This window comes from Clarias gariepinus, chromosome 11 (assembly GCF_024256425.1).
Source record: "Clarias gariepinus isolate MV-2021 ecotype Netherlands chromosome 11, CGAR_prim_01v2, whole genome shotgun sequence".
NCBI lineage: Eukaryota > Metazoa > Chordata > Actinopteri > Siluriformes > Clariidae > Clarias > Clarias gariepinus.
The window spans coordinates 24,627,750-24,650,323 of NC_071110.1; the positions used below are offsets into that span (position 1 = coordinate 24,627,750).

At 36.3% G+C, this 22,574-nt stretch overlaps 2 protein-coding genes across 6 annotated transcripts in view; both read left to right on the forward strand.

Annotated features, from left to right (window-relative positions):
* Window positions 1–1,797: 1,797 nt before the first annotated feature.
* On the forward strand, window positions 1,798–5,568 carry tlcd5a (TLC domain containing 5a). 2 transcript variants are annotated; one of them, XM_053507294.1, is made up of 3 exons: window positions 1,798–1,926; window positions 2,671–2,880; window positions 4,325–5,568. In XM_053507294.1, the coding sequence occupies exons 2-3, from the start codon at window positions 2,685–2,687 to the stop codon at window positions 4,855–4,857; spliced, it is 729 nt and encodes a 242-aa protein (XP_053363269.1). In that variant the 5' UTR covers window positions 1,798–1,926; window positions 2,671–2,684; the 3' UTR covers window positions 4,858–5,568. The 2 variants fall into 2 exon arrangements, with proteins under 2 accessions (XP_053363269.1, XP_053363270.1); XM_053507295.1 differs by having other exon boundaries at window positions 1,866–1,917.
* Window positions 5,569–10,985: 5,417 nt separating this feature from the next.
* The window catches only part of arhgef12a (Rho guanine nucleotide exchange factor (GEF) 12a), a 72,738-nt gene continuing 61,149 nt past the window's right edge, over window positions 10,986–22,574 (forward strand). For all 4 annotated transcript variants that reach the window (XM_053507269.1, XM_053507267.1, XM_053507268.1 and 1 more), the window contains exon 1: window positions 10,986–12,188. In XM_053507269.1, the coding sequence (XP_053363244.1) occupies window positions 12,157–12,188 (32 nt within the window). In that variant the 5' untranslated portion in view covers window positions 10,986–12,156. The remainder of the gene's footprint in view (window positions 12,189–22,574) is intronic.

A 22,574-nucleotide genomic window follows, 5' to 3' on the forward strand; every position in this document is an offset into this window, starting at 1 on the left:
GTCGCCGTGAACGTATAATCCTTCATATAAGACTTCATGTCTTGGTGGTTTTAATGTTATGGCTGGTCTCTGTATAGTATATTAAAACAGTGTTTTTAGTGCAGTCCAGGATTCCAAGGGTTCTATAAGGTGTACATTTATGATTTATTTTTGATAGGCCACATGAGTTTACCTGTTTTAATCCAAACCTCACATCAACAAAACAGACTATAATAATGTCACTTGGACTTATCGTTTGTCCAATTGGCAAAAAGTTAATTAACACAAATGTCTATTATTTATTAGGCTAATTAGCACTAATAAAATGTCAAAGTATGATTAAGTTAACGGCCCTATATTTTTAGATACGGGCACTGATTTATCTGAAAGTTAAAGGAGTAAAAAAAAAAAAAAAAAGTACAAAAATATTGTATTATTCTAGCTTTGATTAAAGCATGCATTTGCCATGGAATTATTCTGACAACATTATGCAACATCACAAAATTTATGTACGATTTGTATTAAGTCTTAGCTAAGATCTGGTATTGATGAGGGAAGTGTGAAACCCCATCCTGGAAATTCTGTCACATAGTGCATCTGGAAATGCTCTTACTTGCACTATTGAACATAGCTGTGATTTATACTGTATATGACCATGATTTTTTTTTCATGACCATAAGATACATGTCACCCTACAATTGCATCAATGACTGTACTGTATTCAGTTTCAAAAGTTATTGTTCATAATTTATACACTAAACACCTCATGCACTTTTATTTGAATTTTATTACATTTAGTAACACTGTGAATATTATAAATGTTCTATCTTAAAGTTCTTTGTATTTTTATTTAATTTTATATTCTTTTTTCTTCTTTTTTCTTTTTTTATGCAATTTATTTATCTCAGAGAAACCCATTTCTCTGCATATTATACTGTGTATGGCTATGTATGTTACAAAGAAAATTTTAATTTGATTTAATATTCTTATTTATTTATATATTTTTTGTATTGCTGACACAGTGGCATAATAGTTAGCAATGTGGCCTTGCACCTCCAGGGTCAAGGCTTCGAGATTCCTGCTTCGGGCCTGCGTGGGTGGAGTTTGCATGTTCTTGCCGTGCTTAGTGGGTTCTTCCCACACACACACACACACACACACACACACGCACGCATTCATATACTGTTTATATATATATATATATATATAGAGAGAGAGAGAGAGAGAGAGTCATGTATACACACTTCAGGAAAAGAAAACCAGTAAGATTTATATTAATCATATTATTATTGTTATTATTATTATTATTATTATTATTATTATTATTATTATTATTATATTAGAATGCATATCAATAACATAGCAAAACATTAAGTATTAAAATATTTATACTATATAAGTATTTCCTTTCCTGAAGTTTGTATAATTTTTTGGCTGTCTCCCTCTCTCTCTCCCTCTCTCTCTCTCTCTCTCTCTCTATATATATATATATATATATATATATATATATATATATATGATGTATAGTACTATTGTTTATCTTTCATATTTACATTTTGTCTATACCTTAAGGGAACAATGATCTGTCATCTAATTACTAACTACTGCAATTAAATCAAATTTACTTACAATATTTACTTACTCTATTTGGTTCAACAGGGTGCTCTAGTTAGTACAATCGTAAATTGCAGTAATGTGTTCGTGCCACGAGAGGCCGCTGTGTTTTTTTAATATATATATTTAAAGACGGGTGGGCGGGGTTTCGGTTTATAAGGGCTCTTCTGGTTTATCTGGCTGATCTGCTCTGTGCGAATGCGGCTTTTGTTTGCTAGTGACTCGCGCGCCTCGTCTCCATGGAGACGGAAGGCGGTGACAGTTGTGGATGAGGCCAGTACACAGGCGGACACGGCCATTACTGCGGAGCCACCGAGCTACAATGTAATTCAGGTGATTATTGCTTTTAAATTATGTTTTTTTATGTACAGCGTGGTGAGGGTTTTTGAAAAGCAGGCCATTTACATTTATGTCTTGTGAATGTTTAGATTATAGCAGTAAAGGGTTTAGATGATGCTGGAATACGTACTGTCCGTGTAAACTAGTACAAACTAGCTGTCATGGGGAATGTATTTCATCTTAGGTAAATTGATAATGAAGTTATATATATATATATCAGTATGTAATTTCTATGCAGATGGAATCCCACCATGCCCTTATTTCAGACATTTCAAGAAGGTCTATTAATATAACAGTAACATGATTGTTGTGAGTGCGATGTTATCCCATCATGATTAACTATTATACTGTAAGTTGGACATATTTTCTTCTTTATAACCCATATTATGTCATGCCTTTATTATTTAGCATGGTCAGTGTGGATCATGTAACTGTTAGTATGTGAATCTCGCTGCTCTTTTGCCATAGTTACTTTTACCCTAAATGTTTTTTGGCACGTGCTGATAAGAGCCAAATCTTTCTCAATTCTTGATGTGCAACAATACTGGGCTCCTACACACTTGTACACATGGGAGTGGTCTGAGGACCGAGAGTTCCACTGGACTCCCACAGTTTAGAAGTCCTACCAAAGTCTCTCAGTAAATGTCTGTGATGTTGGCATTCTTGAATATGGCACTAAGAAAGCCCAGTGATCTAAATTCTTTTTTCTTCTTCTTTTTTTTGTATCAAAATTCTCAGCCCACGGCTCAAAGATGTCGCCGCTGGTTCTTGGAGTAGGTGTTTGCTTGGCGGGGTGGATCGCTCTTTATGCGCTGCTGTGTTACACAAACAGCTCTTGTGGCTATGAATGGAACTGTCGTCTGGTCACACTGTTTCATGGTATCCTAGCAGTATGTATAACTGCGTATATAGGCTACATAGACGGACCATGGCCTTTCACCTACCCAGGTAAAAAAAACAACAACTACAATACACTATAGATCAACCCTGCACAACAACCTTATACATGCAACCACAGTTGACTATTGGATTGGCAACTGATTTTTCAGGATTTTTTTTATTTTTATTTTATAATTAAGGAGATTTGTAGTATAACAGAGACAGACAGGCATAAACTATGCACATTTATATATGGTTTATAGCAAAAAATGCCTGTGAAAAGGACACCACCTAGCCAAAAGTAAACAATGGAAAACCTCCTCCTGTATTTACCTAAGCAAATAGTTAAGGACCTTATCACTGGATTGTTAACGACAAATTATTTAACCCTATCTAAATCAGTGAGCAGCAGCTCAATTATTGCCCTACATCAAGCAAGGAAAACATTTAAGGAAAGTGCTGAAACTACAAAAATTTAGTTGTAAAACACATATTTGAAACCTGTAAGGTTAGTGGTAAACCATGATCTCGAGGAAGAACTGCGGTCAGGTGTCATGGTAGATCATTTAAAGGGGAAGTAATGTACCCATTATGATAAGTGCCTACTATACAGGCCTGTGAAGGCAGGGTTATGATCTGGGGTTGCTTCTGTTGGTCAGGTCTAGGTTCACTAATGTTATGTGCCCAAAAGAATGAGGTGAGCTGACTGTCTGAATATAATGAACGAACAGGTTTTTCCACCCGTGGATTTTTCTTCCCTGATGATGCGGGCATATTCCAAGATGACTTGCAAAGATTCATCTGGTTTAAATTGTGAAAAACTGGTTCTCTGAGCATGAGACAATCTTTTCACACATGGATTGGCCACCATATTGTCCCATTGAGAATTTTTGGGATGTGCTTCAGAAAGTTTTTATGCAGTGGTCTGACTTTCCTGTCATCAAAACAAGATCGTGGTGAGAAATGAATGTAGTTTTGGACTAAAATAAATGATGTAACATTGCATAAGGTCATCAAAACAATGCCAAAATGAATACATGCTTTAATCAAAGCAAAAAGAATGTATGACTTTTCTTTTGTGGCCAGGCAGTTCCTTTCCTTTAGGAGCTTGTATGAATTACATGTATGGATTATATGAAGTTTGCTTTCCAATCCTTTTTCCATTTCAGGTATATAAAATGGCTTCAGGAACTGATCCTTATAGAATTCATGTTCCCAGTTTAAACAGTTTTTAAACACATTACTGTTCACTCAGGCAATAGGACGAGATTTGTTAATAATGGTGATGGTAAATGTGTTAAATAGTTTTAGGGTTAGATAGTTAGTTTATGAATCAGGTTTATTACATAAAGGGGAGAAGATTTATTCACATGAACACAACATATATGTTTATTAATTCACAGCTTCATTCATTTATCCAGATTTACAGTTTTTTAGCTCCTGCATGAATTACCAGAAAATGTTAGGCCTAATTTTATGTTTTGTTTGTTAATTTTTATAAAATGATTTCCAGGCACGAAGAACACCCCTCTCCAAATCACAGCAATGGTGCTCAGTCTAGGATACTTCATCTTCGACATGACCTGGTGTGTGTACTTTCAGAGTGAAGGTCTGGTAATGCTTGCCCATCACACCATGAGCATTCTGGGTATTCTGCTGACCCTGTGGCTGGGTGAGTCAGGTATTGAGTCCTGCGCCGTGATTTTTGGCAGCGAGATCACCAACCCGCTGCTACAGACACGCTGGTTCCTGAAGCGCTCTGGCCGCTATGACACTTTCCTGGGCGAATTGGTGGACTTCCTGTTCGTGGTGTTGTTTATCATTATGCGAGTGTTTGTGGGCGGGGCTATGCTGTACTGCGAGCTGATTTCACCCAGGCCAAAGTTCATTATCAAGTGCGGTGGTGTGGCCATGTATGTCTTGTCATGGGTGTTTGTGGCAGACCTTTTACGTTTCCTATATCGTAAAAGCAAAAAATCCCAACATCGGAAGAGTTCAGCACAAGTACATGCTGAGACCAATGGCCAAGAAATTAAGAGGGACTGATAGGAAGGTTCAGACTGGACAGCATTTTTATCAGAATATACATCTTTACTCTTGTTTATCAGATATAAACTTTATCTAACTTTGTTCACAATGTTTTTATGAACATGATTGTATTATGATGGAAATATTCCTGAATATCACAAGTTTGTTTTAACTGATTTACACTTGAAGTAGTAGTTTATATGCTTATTTTTTTTACTTTTTTTTTAAAAAAACAACCTTTTCTAACATACATAGACAACAACTAACTTGGCTCTAACTTAGTCTATTCTAGTAAAACTTTCGAAAGCTCTTTTTTTAAGCCTGATTCTGTTAAGCGACTCCTATATCGCTTTTTAAACACTGAAGTAGACAAGGTGAATAATGGTTATTAGGTAAAATGGTAATTATATTAAAATACGTTTTTTACAATACCCATGAACTTGGGTGCTAATCTTAGAAGTAATTTTTATTGTCTCAAATTTATTTTAGATATCAGTATTTCAAAATTAATCAATAATTATTAAAAAGAAATGAACAAATAAATAAAACATTATAATAATGAACAACACACTGTGAAGTGGGTAGAAGTTCACTTGTGTAAGAAATTGTGGAATTTTCCTTTGAGCCACATTGAAGTTTTGACACTTTTTTAACTTGTGCAATATTGCTTGTACATTTATTGTGGTTTTTACATTTTTGTAAAACTAAGGATTTAAACTAATTTTAACAGTGATAATAAATGTAAAAAAAAGACCTTTGTATCAATTTAATTTTTTCACCCTTGGAAACATGTTTTTTAGTTATTAAAAAACAGTGTAGTATTATGTATGACCACCAGGTGGAAACATTGTACACATGTTCAGGGACCAGGCCAAACACAAAATATTGTGTTACAGAACTATTACACAACCATGACATATACTGTTCAGTTTGGACATAGCAAATATGTACAGTGTATACTATTTGTAGAAAATTGTATGAGTATTTTGTATTGCGTGGAATTATAATAACTTAAGGTATCAAATTAGTTACGAGGGGTGTTCAAGCCAAACCAGGACTCTGGTTGTGCAGAAAAACAGAACACTTATGGGAGTAAAAACTACCTTTATTTCTCTATATACTCTCACGATAAGTCATAAAACATCTAAAACACTAGCCTTCCGGGAACTCCTTTAATGTCCCAAACTTGAAATGGCTATAAGCTATATGGCAATAACTCCCAGCTGAGCTTTAGTAATGTTCATATGGTGTTTGTGAACGATTATGTGTACAGTTCCCACAGACAGATGTGTCCACAAATTGTCAACAAGTTATCTGTCGATTTTTATGCATATGGCGGGCTAGTCACTGACTGTTCACGGAAATGTACAGCCTTCTTTAAAACTTTGCACCAATTAAATGTTGTAGTTCTGTCGCTAAGAGTCTCATCACCGTACAATGCTTGAAGTATTCAGTAAATGTCAGTTGGTTTTAAGCCCTTTATTCACAAGAAAGTTCATCACCAGTCCAGGTTTGACTTGAACGCCTTTCATATTTGGTCAAACAGAATAGTCTGAGCCAGATTACTGATATGTGGCTGTGTTTGACAGGTTTTAATACAACATTGGTTTTATATACTGTGTATATATATATATATATATATATATATATATATTAGTGCTGTCAATCGATTTAAAAAAATTAACTAATTAATCGCACATTTTTTTTTGCAATTAATCGCGATTAATCACAATTAAAAGACTGAAACTTTTTGGATATGTAAATGTAAATAATTAATGTAAACTCAAGACAATGAAACTATGTAAATTCAAATATGATTGTTTATTGGAATTTTTGTTTAACTTGTTACACAGATTTTCTCATCTAAACAACATACCTGCAATAAACCATCAATATCCTCCAAATTAACTGTTGGCGTGAAAGCCATATTTATTACAGAAATAAAAACACAGGTATGTGCCATTTGTGTAATTTAAATTTCAAAACAATCAATGCAATTTACATTGGCGAGGCCCTGTAGAGATTGTTTCGGTGGGGTGTTTTGCTTTTAAGTGATATGTCAAAGACGAATTACTTCTGTGGTATTTAAATTCGGCTTTGCAAAATGTACAGATTACTTTTGTTTTATCCACAGAACCATCCGGCAGATGGTTTATCCATACTTCTTTGCACGTTGAACACACGTCGGCCACAACAGGAAATTAAAAAAACTGCAACCGCGTTAATTGCGTAAATTTTTTTTAATGCGTTAAATATTTCAAATTAATCGCATGCGTTAACGCGCTAATTTTGACAGCACTAATATATATATATATATATATAAAGAAACGTCCTCTGACGTTTAACTGTTTTTACTTTATGTAAAATGTTTTTTACATTGTAAACTTAATGTGTAAATATTTGTATGAACACTAAAAGAGTCAACACCATAAGACATAAACTAAAAATGTTTCACAATGTGTCCCTGAATGAAGGGAGGCTTAAAATCAAAAGTACCAGTCAGTATCTGGTGTGGCCACCAGCTGCTTGAAGTACTGCAGTGCATCTCCTCCTCATGGACTGCCTATTGTGGACAGTCTGAGCACTGATGGAGGGATTGTGTGTTCCTGGTGTGACTCGGGCAGTTGTTGTGACCATCCTGTACCTGTCACGCAGGTGTGATATTCGGATGTACCGATCCTGTGCGGGTGTTGTTACACGTGGTCTTCCACTGCGAGGATGATCAGCTGTCCTTCCTGTCTCCCTGTAGCTCCGTCTTAGGCGTCTCACAGTGCGGACATGGCAATTTATTGCCCTAGCCACATCAGCAGTCCTCATGCCTCCCTGCAGCATGCCTAATGCACGTTCACGCAGATGAGCAGGGACCCTGGGCATCTTTCTTTGGGTGTTTTTCACAGTCGGTAGACAAGTCTCTTTAGTGTCCTGCGTTTTTAGAACGGTGACCTTAAATGCCTACTTTCTGTAAGCTGTTAAGGTCTTAACGACCATTCCACAGGTGCATGTTAATTAATTAATTATGGTTAATTGAACATGCATGGAAAACATTGTTTAAACCCTTTACAATGAAGATCTGTAAAGTTATTTGGAATTAAATTTTTTTTTTTACAACATTATTGTTGAAATACACAGTCCTGAAAAAGAGACGTTTCTTTAAATTTTGCAAACTTGGACAATTTGGTAATACTTAGATTTGATTACTGTACAGCTAACTATTGGCAAACACATACCATCAGTAAGAAAGGAAAGTAATAGCATTTGGTTTCATTGTGGCCTAAAAAAACACAGTTAGTAAACATAAATCAGTGATATTCCCCATAGGAATGTGATATTAAAACTCAATGTTCGACAATTGCCGGCTACTCTGCCCTACTCAGTCAATTATTCAGTAAAAGTTAAGTAAACCTTTATTGTTACTAAACTTTAAACCCAAGCATGAAACACAAACATGTTTTACAATAAAAAAATAAAACATAAAAAAAAGTTTAAATGAACGTTATTTAATGAATAGCCGCACTGATCACTGGTCTTTATGATGAAAATTTAACTATTGGTTAAATTTGTCTTTTTTCTAGGTTGTGTTTCAGTAATAGGACATACATTGTAGGCTTAAATATAGAACACTTATTATTTAATAAGTTAACAATGCAAATGTATTCTTAGAAAATGCAGGCAAAGCAAGTACTATAGTGGGTCGATCCAGCAACCTATATTATTTCATTGTAGTATCAATTAAACATTCCTTTTCAAACTTACAGTCATCACCGTTATTCAGAAATGAAAATTGCTTCTCTCTTTCTCTTTAACACACACACACACACACACACACACACACTATTGAGTGCCACTTCCAGCCCAAGTACCTGTCTAGGTGCAATAAACGATTTACAACCTAAGGCTATTAGGTAAGTAAGTATACTGGAACATTATCACTACAGTATTGCAGGTATTTTATTATTTCATGCATCTTTTATACGACTTATCCCAGAGTTGCGGGGAAGCCTAAACCCTAATTCCAGAAGACTTCAGGCACTAGGTGGGATACACCCTGGTCAGGGTGCCAGTCTATCGCAGGGCACACACTATTTTAGTTAAATGAAATTTTATTTTTACAACAGTTAGCTCTGATCAATCTGAATGATCAATCTGATTGGTAATAATAATAGATGATAATAGCATTGGATTTAACTATATGTATCACTCTGTGTCCTAGGTATTCTACATTTGTTAATTACACTAACTGTCAGTCACAGCATAGGTGTGTACAGACCCCAGGACCGAGGGAGAGCATCTGCCTGCCAATACCCACATTCAAAACCAGTCACCGACAAATTTTAGCAAGGAAAAACATCTTATAATGTAATTTTAAACAAAACTTTGTCTACTTTATGATTGCTTCTATGAGGTTCTGAATTGCCTCAGTGTTGTTTTATTTACGCCTGAGTTGATCTAGAAAGCTAATACAAGGCTGAATCCCAAATTCCCTCTTAGCCTCCAGTCACGGGCACTTCTTGGTTGTATACCCTATCGCACTAGCTTTTTGTTTAATGCTATTTGGGATTTAAGACCAGAACCTGGAAGTTAACTTCATGGAAAAGCTGAAACTTAGAAGAGAGTCTTTTAAAGAGAAACCTTACATGACTGACCACTACCTTTATGTTTTATTCTCCTCACCTTGTAGTACCGGTAAGAATTTAAAACTACTTTCACCCTCGGGTTAACTACTAACTGACTGTTTGTAACTGTCAGTGGCCAGCTTTGCAATCATAATATATAATCAATAAATGGTGTTTGTGGAACTGTTATATAAAAGCAATATCACACATAAGAACCTGCTCATGTGCTATGGTTTCATCACAGCTGTGCTGATATCCAGCACAACAGAACTCCCTCTCATGTGATAACTATACTGACGCACTTTTAACAATGAATGTTGTCGCTACGCCCACCGAGCCCCTAAAACAGGGAGGGTCAGTGGTTCTTCCGGTCAAACACAGCTGAAACAATTAATCTGTTAATTATTAGGGTCAATGGGTAAAAATCAGTCAATCAATCAATTAAAAAATTCATTAATTATTTAATATGGTGCGCACCAGAAAAGGGTGTACACACATGCTTATTCACACACTATGAGCAATTTGAGAACACCAGTTAACCTAATCTGCATATCTTTGGGAGGAAGCTGGAGTACCCAGAGGAAACCCACCAAGCACAGGTTGAACATAAAAACTCTATGCACACATGTGCTTAGGTGTAAAAGTGACAATGCTAACCACTGAGCCACCATGCCGCCACATATACATTGCTGCACAGTGAAACTCTTTATTCATCGCATATTCCAGCCTACTTTCTACTTTCTAGGCTGGGGTTAGAGCGCAGTACCAGCCATTATATGGCACCACTGGAGCAGACAGGGTTAAGGGCCTTGCTCAAGGGCCCAACATGTTCCGATCAGTAATTCAGATACATAAAACACTGAGCACATTTTTTTACAACTATAAATAGATTTCTTTTCATCTATAACACTTTATCCTGTATACAGGTTTGCATGGGGCCTATTGCCTATCCCAGGAGACTTAGGGCACAGACAGGGTGCACCCTGCACAATGTGCCAGCCCATCGCAGGGCACACACACACATTCATTCACACAACAGGCAATTTGGGAATGCCAATTAGCCTAATATGCATCTCTTTGGACTGTGGGAGGAAACCGGAGTACCCCTAGGAAACCCACCAAACGGGCAACATGGACACAGAAACGGGTATCGAATCTGGCCTGAAATCGAACCCGGACCCTGGAGGTGCAAGGCGATAATGCAAACCAATAAAATATAAAGTATAAAAAAATATATAAATTTTATACCTTTTTTGTACCTTTAGGGGCTTTATACAAAGCAAAAAATTCTGGATATACATAAAAAAATTGATGTCTCATAAGAAGAAAATAAACGTTGAAATTGCTTTCTTTCTTTCACCATAAATAATCTTTTTTGGCAAACCAAACGCAGAATACCAAAGAAAGAAAGAAAGAAAGAAACATTTCCAGACAGTGGTAGGAAGCACTAGCTGGTAGTTGGGTAGTCCCATCAAACTCTATCCAGCAGCCAGCCCCTTCTCTGTGTGTGTGTGTGTGTGTGTGTGTGTCAGCGTCAGCGTCTCGGTGTCAGCCCCGGCTCTCCAGCTCCACACAGCCGGACACACAGCTCAGCTCTCGGCACTTTCCCCCTCCATTATTTCTGGATTAAACGGAACGCACGCGCTCTTCTCCGTTGGAAGCTCGTTACAGCGGACAAGTCGTACGAACTCGGCGTCGCGTTGAGTCCAACTGCACTTTTCATCTGTTTTCGCAACACGAGCGTGTTTTTTTTTTCTCCATATACGCGGAATTTTTTGTTTGCGCTTAATGGAAAATCTCTGCAGAGAAAATTCAACGCAAACGGTCTAAACTGCTTGGAGATCCGCAGACTGCTACACGAACACCGAACCGTTATCTCTGTCTTAATAAAACACAACTTTTCGCACTTTATCACGCGCGGGCTGTAAATACGAGTCAGGTCGGTTAGTTTAGGACCAGCGCTCTCTTTGCAGCAACTGTCTGGATGCTAGCCGGAGTTAGCTTTAGCTTCCGAAGCTGGAACACAGTATGTTTATAGGCCTGTGAGATTACAAACGTAATTAGTTGCATTTATGTATATATGTATTTCTATATTCATGCAAAATGCAACAGTTTTGTGCTGCTTGACATTTCGTACTTGATGCATATTTCTTACACAGAGGCGGAGCAACACGTTTTGGGTCTGTATATCTGATATTAATAGGAAAATTTGCACGAGTTTTTATTTTATTTTATTGTTGACATATTCGAATAATCGAGCCATTCCTGCGTCTGTTGTTTAGTCGTAAAGTTAGATTTGATACACAACAAGTTTTTTCTTCCTCCTCTAAGAGAGTCAAGTTCAAGAAACCAAGGATTTCAGGCAGATTACATCAGTCACGTCACTTCGACTTATTAATGAGTGAAATGATCGATTATTCGATGTGCATGTGCTAGTTTTGTGATCTCCATTATCTAATGATACATACAGGAGCTTGGACATTTTTTTAACACTTTCCTCAATCAAGTGGGAACTTGTTTCTCATCATTAAAGAAGATGCAATAAAGTTGCATAACCATGGTGTAGATATTTTTTTGTGTATATATGTGTGGAGACTTTTCTGCCTTTCAACCCACTGATGCTCGGCACCGACTGATGCTTTCCAGTGACTTTAAATATGCCATTTGGATTTAAGTTGCATAAAAGCTGTCAACCAGAAGCCCAATGAGCGACACACAGCCAACACTCACTGACAGGTAAGATGAACTTACTGCAACACATCGGCTTTAGGATATTAATGGAGTTCTGTATGTGAAGTTGGACTTGGTTATGACTTGTGATTGCTCTGGGCATTCAGGCATCACTGACTTGCCAACTTAATGTTGATGAACATGAGGATTGGCATCCTGTTGACTCACTAAAGTTGAGTTTGCTTAACCAACAGAAGTAGTATTGGTTAAACTGTGAACCTAGATAGAAAAAGAAGAGCTCTTGGAAAAAAAATTCTTTATCCTTTATACCATCCATTAATACATCTTCAGTGTTTTCTTTAACAAGGTCAGGATTTTAATGGATCAGGTGCCAATCACAAGGGTGCAAGTCATTAGTTCGTTCTTGGAAATTAGTAAAAAGTACATGCATAGTACACCTAGAACGTGATTGACTAGACTGATTTAATTGCTCTAGACCATTTTTCAGTGTACCAGATATGTCACAACACCTATTTATACAATAAGTAGCTCCCAATAGTAAAGAAAATTTTTTTTTTTGAGTTGCGCTCACAGAATTTTCTTAAAGTTATGTGTTTCATGTATTTGCATGCTGTTTTGCATAAGAAGCTTTTTAGTGTTTGTTAAATGTAGTTTTGTAAATTTTTCCTCTTGTGGAAAATGAGTGAATAATGCCAGTGTTAGAGATTCCCCCCCCCCCCCCCTAACTGACGTAATTGACAGCTTTGCACTATGTGCATGGGTGTGGTGAGAAATGAAATTGACGTAGTTTGAGTTGTTCTTCACAACAGACCCTTTTTCAGTCCTCAATAACTTTTTTGTTTGGTTTCTTTTTTTTCTTTTCCTTTCACGGGGTAAGTCTAGTGTCTGTCAGTGCAGAAGGCCCACTTTTACGGAGGTGGAGACACGGTTTCTCTTTTAGCTTAAAAAGTCTGAACAGTGGCAGTCTGCTTTGCATTGTGAATTACAGGTTGGCTTTTTTGCCTTTATGGCTCCAGCTGCTAAACTCATCTCACACAGGCCTTACACAATGCTCGAAAAAGTTTATCAAATTGATAAAGATTAGCTGGTCTCATTTCTGCATGACATCTTGTCATTGCTTGTTAGTTAGTTTATTAAAATACAAAGGGTGTTCAAGTCAAATGGGGATTTTAAGTATGCTGGACAGCAGAACACAGGTGAAAACTAACTTTATTTCTCTACTGGCTGAAGTACGTGTCGTTGACGGTTAAAGAGTTTGTAGAAATATGTTATAAAACTAAAAATAAGCTGATCAGCTTTAAGGTAATCAGTGATATTATTATTTCAAGTTGAACCCCAAATTCTGTACATGTCTGCCTGTGTAACTGTATCTTTCTGAATTTTGTATCTTGCGTATCTGTGCATCTACACTGTTCGGTAATTAGAGAGTTAATCACAGATAAGAAATCCAAAAAGTAAATCAAATAAATGAACTTTTTTCTTAAAAATTACTCCAGCGTGTTAAAATCACGTATACCACTTCAGCGCTGTTATTTCAATGGTAAAAATATTAAGTAATGCCAGAGGAAAGAAAGTTAGAGCAAGCATATCCTCAGCAGTCCCGGAATAGTAAAATACCCGAATTGAGAGGCCGGTATGACCGAGCAACCTTTCACATTCATTTACTGCCTAGCACATGTCTATACGTTTACCGTAATTCCTAAATTGATAAATAATATTGAAATGCTGTGGAAATTTTACTTATTTATTTATTTTACTGCATATATAAAGCAAGAGATCTGAATCCTACCACAAACATGAATTCTTATTGACGGGATCCATCTTAAATTTGAATTCAGTATGCCAGAGCCATGATCAGATTGTCTGCTGGCCTCCCAGGAACTCCTTTAATGGCCTAAACATGTGAAAATGGCTTTAAAGTAGGTCAGGACTGTACAGGCATGTGGCAATAATTCTGATAGATAGATCCTGTAATGTGCAAGCGCTGTTGGTGAATGTGTGTGCAGTTCCCACAGATAGATGGTGACAAGTTATTTATCGATTTTCCAATATCAGGCATTGCACTTACTAAATATTCCCAAGACAGACTGCAGTGGGCTCTAGGCCGTCTCAGACGGGGATGACCAGTCCCGGACCTGCTTGCCTCTTTAAAATGTTTAAACCATTTAATTATTATTTTTTTAACTGTAAATATCTATTGATTTCTCTTCATTTAAGAGAAATTTAATCACAAGTCCCTGTTTGACTTGCACACTTGTCATAGCTAATAACTAATAGATATTTTATTAAGCTTTTTCCTTTGTGGATGTTGCAGTGGTTATTGAGACTTTCAGATAGATTTTGTTAAAAAAGAAATAGTACTGGCTTTGAGACAGCCAGCAAAAATCTGAGAAAAATTCAAATTCATCTGGTTGTGCGCAGCAGATTCTTAAATCTAGTTGTTCTTTGGGGAGCATTGGACTCACAAAGCACAGGGAGAACATGTGAACCCCAAAGGTTATATGGTGTTGTAGAACTATGGTTGAGCTTTACTGTAAAATAGAGTTGCTAGGAAAAGAAGTGTTTCTGTAATACAGTAACAAAACAGTATTATAAAACTGTCTAGTCTCTGTATAAATAGCTGAGAGAGAGAGAGGAAAGTAAATGTGCTCCAGTTTTTGATGAAAGAACTATTTATTTGTTTGCTGGTAGCTCAGAGACCTCCTTATGTGAAGTCACGGTTGGGTAGACTCATCAGCAAAGTTTGACTTGGATCTTTACGTTACTTTACTCAAATTTGGAAGAAGTGTGTTCCTTCTATTTTTTTTCCTGTTTAATCAGATTAAAGGAGAGGTAATGACATGCCATCTTAGTCGCATCCAGTGCTGGATGATAGAGTACTTCTGGGTGATAGATGTAACGAGTAATGTAACATGTTAGGTCCTCCATTTAAGAACTCAGTTTTTTAGTTAAAAATGTATTTAGTTATTTAGTTATGTAATCCTTGAGCCAGACAGCAGTGATTCCCAATCCCTTAGTTACTGTAATTCCCCCCTTGTGTTAATCCTGCTGTTATATCCCTATCTCACCTATACGGTTTGACTATGTGAGGGCCGACGCGCGGAAAGATGGAAACCTAATCACAGCGCCAAAACTCGCGGTCAATCATGATGAACTGTACTTACATCCAAACCGTGTAGGTGAGATAGGGGTATTAGTAGTTAACAGATTATGGGCCAAACTTGCTTGCGCCAAGTGATGATGGTAGAATAATTATAATGGTCTTGACTAAAACAACATGCATGAGGAATCACAAAGGAGTTTTCATTTTCTGCAATGGAAAAGTACAAAGTACTCTAACGAGTCAGAAAGTAATGCTGTAATGTAACTGATTACTTTTTAAAGACAGTAATTTTGTAATGTAATTAGTTACTTTAAAAAGTAACATCCCCCAACACTGGTCGCATCACAATTAAAGTGTGTAACATGCAGCTAGGTCAAGGCAAGTTGAAAATAAATAAGTTACTATGATTATTGAGCAACTGTCCATGCAGGGTTTATTTAACAGCACACCCCAGAGTGCTTTATATAAGTCAGTCACTTGTTTTATAGAAGCTGTAAGCAGTTAATCCCTCCTTAGCCTCTTTCATTTGTTCTTACTTCCAAAGTTAATAAGACAATAAGACGAAAAGTAATGAGGAAATTAAACAAACAAAAAGAACATCAGGTTTGATGTATTATTTAGACAGATCATTGTTAACTGGACACAGTGCAGACAACCAATGCAAACCTTATGTGGTATTTAGAAACATGAACTGGGGTTCGAGGCTTACTCGGGGACAAGGTAAAAGTAGAAGGTGGCGTGCATTCCGAAGCAAAAATGGGGGAAAAGTTCTTTGAGAGGATGGTGGGTATTTTTTTTCATTAGTATTTGTCTCATCACAATTTTAAAAGACTAACCCATTACAAGGATACTTTGGCTCTTAGTGTATTTTAATCTAAATTATGATTTTAATTAGGTTCAGAGTTAATGATACGCATAGAAATTTTGTGTAATTAAGTTCGCCATTGCTGATTAATGGTAGTAATCCAATACTTGAATGGAATGGAAATTATTCTAGATTGTATATAAAAAGTCTCCTCACACAATCATAAAAAAATTGTCACAAGACATTTCTCCATTTTTCTGCTGCTTAAACAAAATGGAAAATACTGCTTCATTTAGATATGCAGTGCCAGATTCGATTTGTACAAGCTTGTATGAAATTATAGCTATTAGATTTTACTGAATTTAGGTCATAACTTTTGTTTTTTACTCGGTGCACATTTCTTGCATCAAAAACTATCTGAAGTTTCAGCTTGATAAGATGAGACTGCTTTGCAGTGAGTCGAGTTTATCCCACTTTTAGACAAACTTAAATAACCTTTAAAATCCTGATCTCCAAAATCTTCTCTGACATACCTTTCCTAACATACAGTGTTTTTTAAATACGGTTATGTCATGTTTACAATCCAATAGGAACTAGAATCACCAGGGACCACCTGAAACGATATTATCACGATACCCATGTGCTGATTCAATTTGTATTGCGATTCTTTAAGTGTCAAGATTTAAGAAATATCCCAATTCAACAAATATATATAATAATTTTTTTGATTGCATTACAACTTAGCAAGTACGATATGTAGAAGTGGTCCTGAATGGGGGCCGAGTTTAAAAAATGTAGCAGAACGATTCCTTCCCATACCCGTTCCACTCCCCCGATCTTACTCCACCTGATGCCTACTGTACTTGTGGCTAACGTTAAAGGAGATTGTGTTCAACTGTGAAGATCCGCTAATAACTAATATTACACAACCAAATTGTTTTTTTTTGCAGGAGCTCGCAGCAATCTTTGTTCCGAAATATGGTTAAGAATCTGCGTGAATGATATGAACACCGAGGAGCAATTTTTTAGCAATTAGAGCTACAGTAGTTCCTGTATTGGGTCGGACTACATGGGCTAGGCTTTGCTCACGACGTGCATTAGCGAGCCATGGACCTGTCGCCGGTCCACAGATTTTCCTTCCTTAGACTACTTTTGGTCAGTCCTGACCACTGCAGATTGGGAACAAGAATCACAAGAGCTGTAGTTTTGGAGATGCTCTGACTAAGTCGTCTAGCCATCACAATTTGGTTCCTATCACAGTAGCTACAGTTTAAATACAATATACTGTACCTGGCAGTGGGTGGTTATATTAGGCAGCAAGTAAATCCTTTGTCCTGAATTTGATGTGTTGGAAACAGAAAAAATGGGCAAGTATAAGGATTTGAGCAACTTTGATATGGGCTAAATTGTAATGGCAAGATGGAACTAGTGGGAAACGAAGGCTGGTCAATGTAATGTGATCCAATAGAAGAGGAACTGTTGCTCTAATTGCTGATTAGATTAATGTTGGTTCCTATTAAAAGGTGTCAGAACACACAGTTACAAATGAATTGTTAAAAAAATTTCAATGTGGCGATACAAATAAAATGACTTTTCTACACAAAGAATCACAGCAAAACACTGAATCAATGTTTTTCTCCCCATCTCTACCATCCCAATAACCACCGGAAGGTCACCGGACGGCACATCGGTCGTAGCCCTCTGAAAATTTCTTTTGGGGATTCCTCCAAATCAGTTCATTTTGGACCAACATATGCAGAAACTGTTCTGCTGCATCCTTTACCGTCTCACTTTCTGTTGATTTTAAGCTATAAAAGGCAAATGATACAAATTACATGTGGCAACAAAAACCATTTGAGGTGATACTTGAAATTTGCTTCAAGTCATCAGTGAAGGGTTGTTTATCTTAACATTTATATATATATATATATATATATATATATACTGTATATAAAAAAGATAAGAAGAATGCACCATTTAAAAGTAGCACAGTCCTCAGGAGGCATTTATCAGGTTAAGAAGGCTGTTTTGTTCCTTTGCACTTCCCAAAATCATAGTCTCTGTTATTTAGTTTTTTTGTTACTTTATTTTTCTCAGTAGTGAAATTAGTTTGTTTGCTCAGTTCAGTAACTTGCAAAATGGTCTTGAAAAGCTAACATGATTAAAAAAAAAGAAATTCACAATCCATTAATCCATTCATTTATCTTTTTTGTTTCATGTTAGTGTTAAATCATTTTGAAATTACAACAAAACAAAAGGTCAATTAAATTGCATAACATGTTTAATCATACAGCTCTACCACTGACATGGCATTCCAAATAGCAGTCCAAATACGTATTTTGGTAATTTTTTGATGGGATATTTACTTTTGCTAATACAAAGTAGGAAATCATTCTTGGACACAATTTAAAGGGTTCCACACTGGGAAAGTTGATATCAAGCATGGCACCCACTATTTGAACTGCTAATTATAATGCCATGTCATTGTTAAAGCTGTGTGATTAAATAAATTATGCAATGTAATTGAGCTTCCTTTGATCCACACTTTTAAAATGATTTATTTTGAACTTACAATTGTTAAACTGTATAAGTGTAAAGGTTTAAATTCCTTAAACATGTATCACAGCGTCTATAGAAAGTACAAACTGCATTATTTCCTCAAAGAACTTGCAAAATATACTCATTTTGCAAGGTTAGCCCTTCTCTTTCTTCTGTCATTTGGTGGACTGGAGTGGGTAGCAGAAGACATATACTGTAGGGAAAAATGATTGCTTTTCCATGAGACAATTCATTAATACTTCAAAGCTTGTAAGAAATGTAGCTGCTTGCAACAAATTAGACAACAATACACTTTAGTGCTGTTGATTTCAAATCAAATTGCTCCTGCATGGCCGTAACTGGTTAAGTAGAAACGAAGGTGAGAGAGTTATTCTCAACATTGTTTCCAATATGTCGTTAATATTAGATAAAGTGTGAAGGCGGACTTCCTTCTTGTGCTTCTTCATGTTTATTGGTGGATTGCAATGCAACTTGGAGCATACCGCCACCTACAGTATCGGAGTATGTGCAAGTGTACTTGGGTAAGCACCTGCCTTGTTAATGTAAAAGTTGAGCGTTTGGACGAGGAGCAATTGCACTTAGACATTGTAAAAACTGTACAAATTAAACATAAGAGTTGTATGGCTGCTTTATCTGGACTTTCTGGCTACCTTTACATTACCAGCTTGAAGTGACTCAATTCCGATTTTTGTCCCTAATGTTACACAGATCAGACTTTTTCGGATTTTCTGAACACCCCAGTCTGATGTTTTTTTAGATCAGATTTGAGTCACTTTCATACTATATATGGTAGTTGATCAGAACGGGGAGATCAGAATTCATTTGCGCAGTCAGCACAGTGCGCATGGCGATTTAGCAGTGTTAGAAATAGCTGCTGGATCAGCTAAAGCAAGACTTTCTTCCTTCTTCAAAATTGCATTCCATGTTTGAGGTCACACAGGCTCATGACATGTTTTAACCCAGATGACATAGCAAAGACATGTCGATGTTTGCATGCGTGCTGTATCAGAGTTAGAATTTGTCCATATTGGAGGTAAATAAAAGTCACTTGTTTTATGAATTTGAACTGTCATGACATTTTAGATCTGACCTAAAAAGATTTTTTTTATGTGAACATTGATCTGCATTACACCACCATTAAGCTTAAACATGGGGGGCAGTGGTGGCTCAGAGGGCTAAGGCACTGAGTTGCTGATCAGAAGATCGACAGTTCGATCCCTAGCTCCACCAGGTTGCCACTGTTGGGCCCTTAAGCAAGGTCCTTAACCCTAACTGCTCCAGGGGCGCTTTATCATGGCTGACCCTGCGCTCTGACCCCAGTTACGCTGGGATATGCGAAGAAGGAATTTCACTTTGCTGTAATGTATATGTGACAAATAAAGACTTAACTTAACTTAAACATATGAACCAGTTAAAAACCTGCCCAACATGCCAGATTCAATAAGTTATAGTTTCCCTTTTTATTCAATAAACCTAAGGCAAACCAAGCTGTGAATTAGAACTTAGCAGAAAACCTAAACAGAAAAAAAATTCCGATCACGATAACAATAAAAAAATAAATAAAAGACAGCTGTTCGAGAAATCCATAGCACCCTACAACAGTAGTGTTCTTTACCCAGCCTGTTTTTTGGCCTGGAGTAGAACCACACCTCTGAGCACCTGAAGCTGACAAAAAGTGCTCCTGAAAGCTTCTCCACACGCCTAGTAACCTGAAGTTGAGCGATGTAAATAGGAGTGTGTAAGCCTGGCAGCAGGTGAGTCATGAGCTTTGTCAATGTGCTGTTTGTAAACCTGGGTGTTGCCTGAGCCTGCAGGAGCGGGGTGGGAGGGGGGAAGGGGTGTGCGGGGTGGGTACACTCCTCTGGCTACTTCTGCTTCTGCTTGGCCTCTGGGGAATGAACTGCATGTGTGACTTCTTTTAGTCAGTGCGGGATGAAAGCCACGTTTATAATAACTGGGTGCATAAAAGTCATTCAGTCACTGGCGGAGGTACTTACTTTCTTCCATTTACTAATTATAGTATAAAGCAGTGCAGTGTGTTGTTTACCTTGTAAGAGGCTAAAGTGACTTCATATCTACAGTATGTCTATTAAACATGACTAATTTTGACATTTACTTTGGTTAAAGTTTAGTCACTGAAACTTATTTAATTTATTAAATCTTTTATATTATATTATATTATCCTAATTTGTTGCAAACAATTTAATTAGAAATTCCATATTACAGAATTTATTAATTTTATTTGACTTTTTATATGACATGTTGCAGCTCAAAATGCTGGCTCAAAATGTTTTCTTCTTACTGTATGTACTTTACAAGATTAACGACAGCATTAGTTAAATGTCTAAGAGACCTCGAATACAAGGACAGATTTCATCAGGTCTCATCTCATAAGCCCTCATAGTACATAAAATGCCCAGGAAAAAAAAACTTGCTGCAAAAACAAACAGCCAGAGGTGAAGCAGAGTTATAACTGCTGTTATAAGCCATTAGGCTACGTGCCAGCTGCCATGATCATGATTTCTTTTGTAAACACCCATTAACCAGTCAAAATCCTGTTGCTTGTCAGTTATCATAATTATATTTTTTATGGATGCTCTCGATTTCCCTGCTGGAGGTAGTGGAGAGTTTCATGATTTCAGAATTGTTCATTGTACTGTTTTTATATTTAGGAGACATTAGAATTAGAATCTAACAGAGTCTTAATATTAACATTGGTGTGACATGGCCTGATTGAAGCCAAATTATTATTAACTCCAAGAAAATAAATTATTTTATTTATAGCACATCCTGAATTGTTTCGTTCTTCTTACGTCACAACAACTTGCCAGTTGCGGTTTTGTTTTGTTTTGTAATAAATGACATTGTAACGATTCATCGTGATGCAAAAAAAATGTGATGATGTGCATTGTTGAAGCATTCTATTCTATTAAATATGCATAATGTGCATACTGGTAATTTAATTGCAATTTTTAATGGAGTGCCTTCAGAATCCCTGTCGCATCTGTTAGAAGTGACCAAAAGCCAACAACAATATTACAACTGTTAACCCCTTCAGCTTCCAGTCAGTCATTTCCAAGTCATGAAATCCCTTTGAGATCATCAGTACATTTATGTGCGTGTTTTTAGACATAGTAAAACTGTTATAAATTTTGTTAAAGATTTAGCTTAAACCTCTGTTCTTAGAAGCTTTTCATCTAATTAGCATTAAGCAGACTAACAATGTTAACGATTAATCTTTTACCAGTTCAATTCTGTTAAGAATTTAACCGAATAAAAATATTGTAATTCTGTATGAAAACATACATGTTATATATACAATAATTTCTGTTTTGGTTTATAATACTTCATAGCTCATCTATCTTTTAATCAATGTATTTAACGAAAACAGTTGCACATCAAAGTGTTGTTATTCTGGAAAAGAAACAAATAGTCAGAATTTATCTCGTCAGGTCATATTGGGTAGTTTTACTTTTTATTTTTTAAATCTTTTTATCCATGCATCCATTAGTATCATCGATCAACTATGGTCTGTTACACCACCCATTATCATTGTTTTATTATTATTATTATTATTTTATTCTGTTCTGTTATTCTGTTTTTATTCTGAGTTTCATTTGCAGTATATGTCTTGTGTAACTCAATCGTTGTGATGGTGCAGCTATAAAAGAGCGTTTTCTTTCCAATAATAATTAGTAATTAGTTGATTATTTATTATTATTAGCATGTTCAACTATTGGTTAAGAAAAAATGTGTTAAATTTGCTAATGCAGACAAAAAAAGGCACAGAATTATGATGAACTGTATTTTAAAACAAGTGTTTCAATTTGTGATTTTGAATTGCAGTTCGATCCTTTTGTTCGAAAAATTCATACATACAGTGAAAAATTGAAAGATTTTGTTTTAAGAATTTATACCACAGCACTGCTCAATGATACAAACGATAAAACTTTATATTATACGA

Coding starts and splice junctions, on each gene's coding strand:
- tlcd5a (XM_053507294.1), top strand. CDS start 2,685: ATGTCGCCGCTGGTTCTTGGAGTAGGTGTTTGCTTGGCGGGGTGGATC. Junction 2,881..4,324: donor ATGGCCTTTCACCTACCCAG/GTAAAAAAAACA, acceptor AATGATTTCCAG/GCACGAAGAACACCCCTCTC.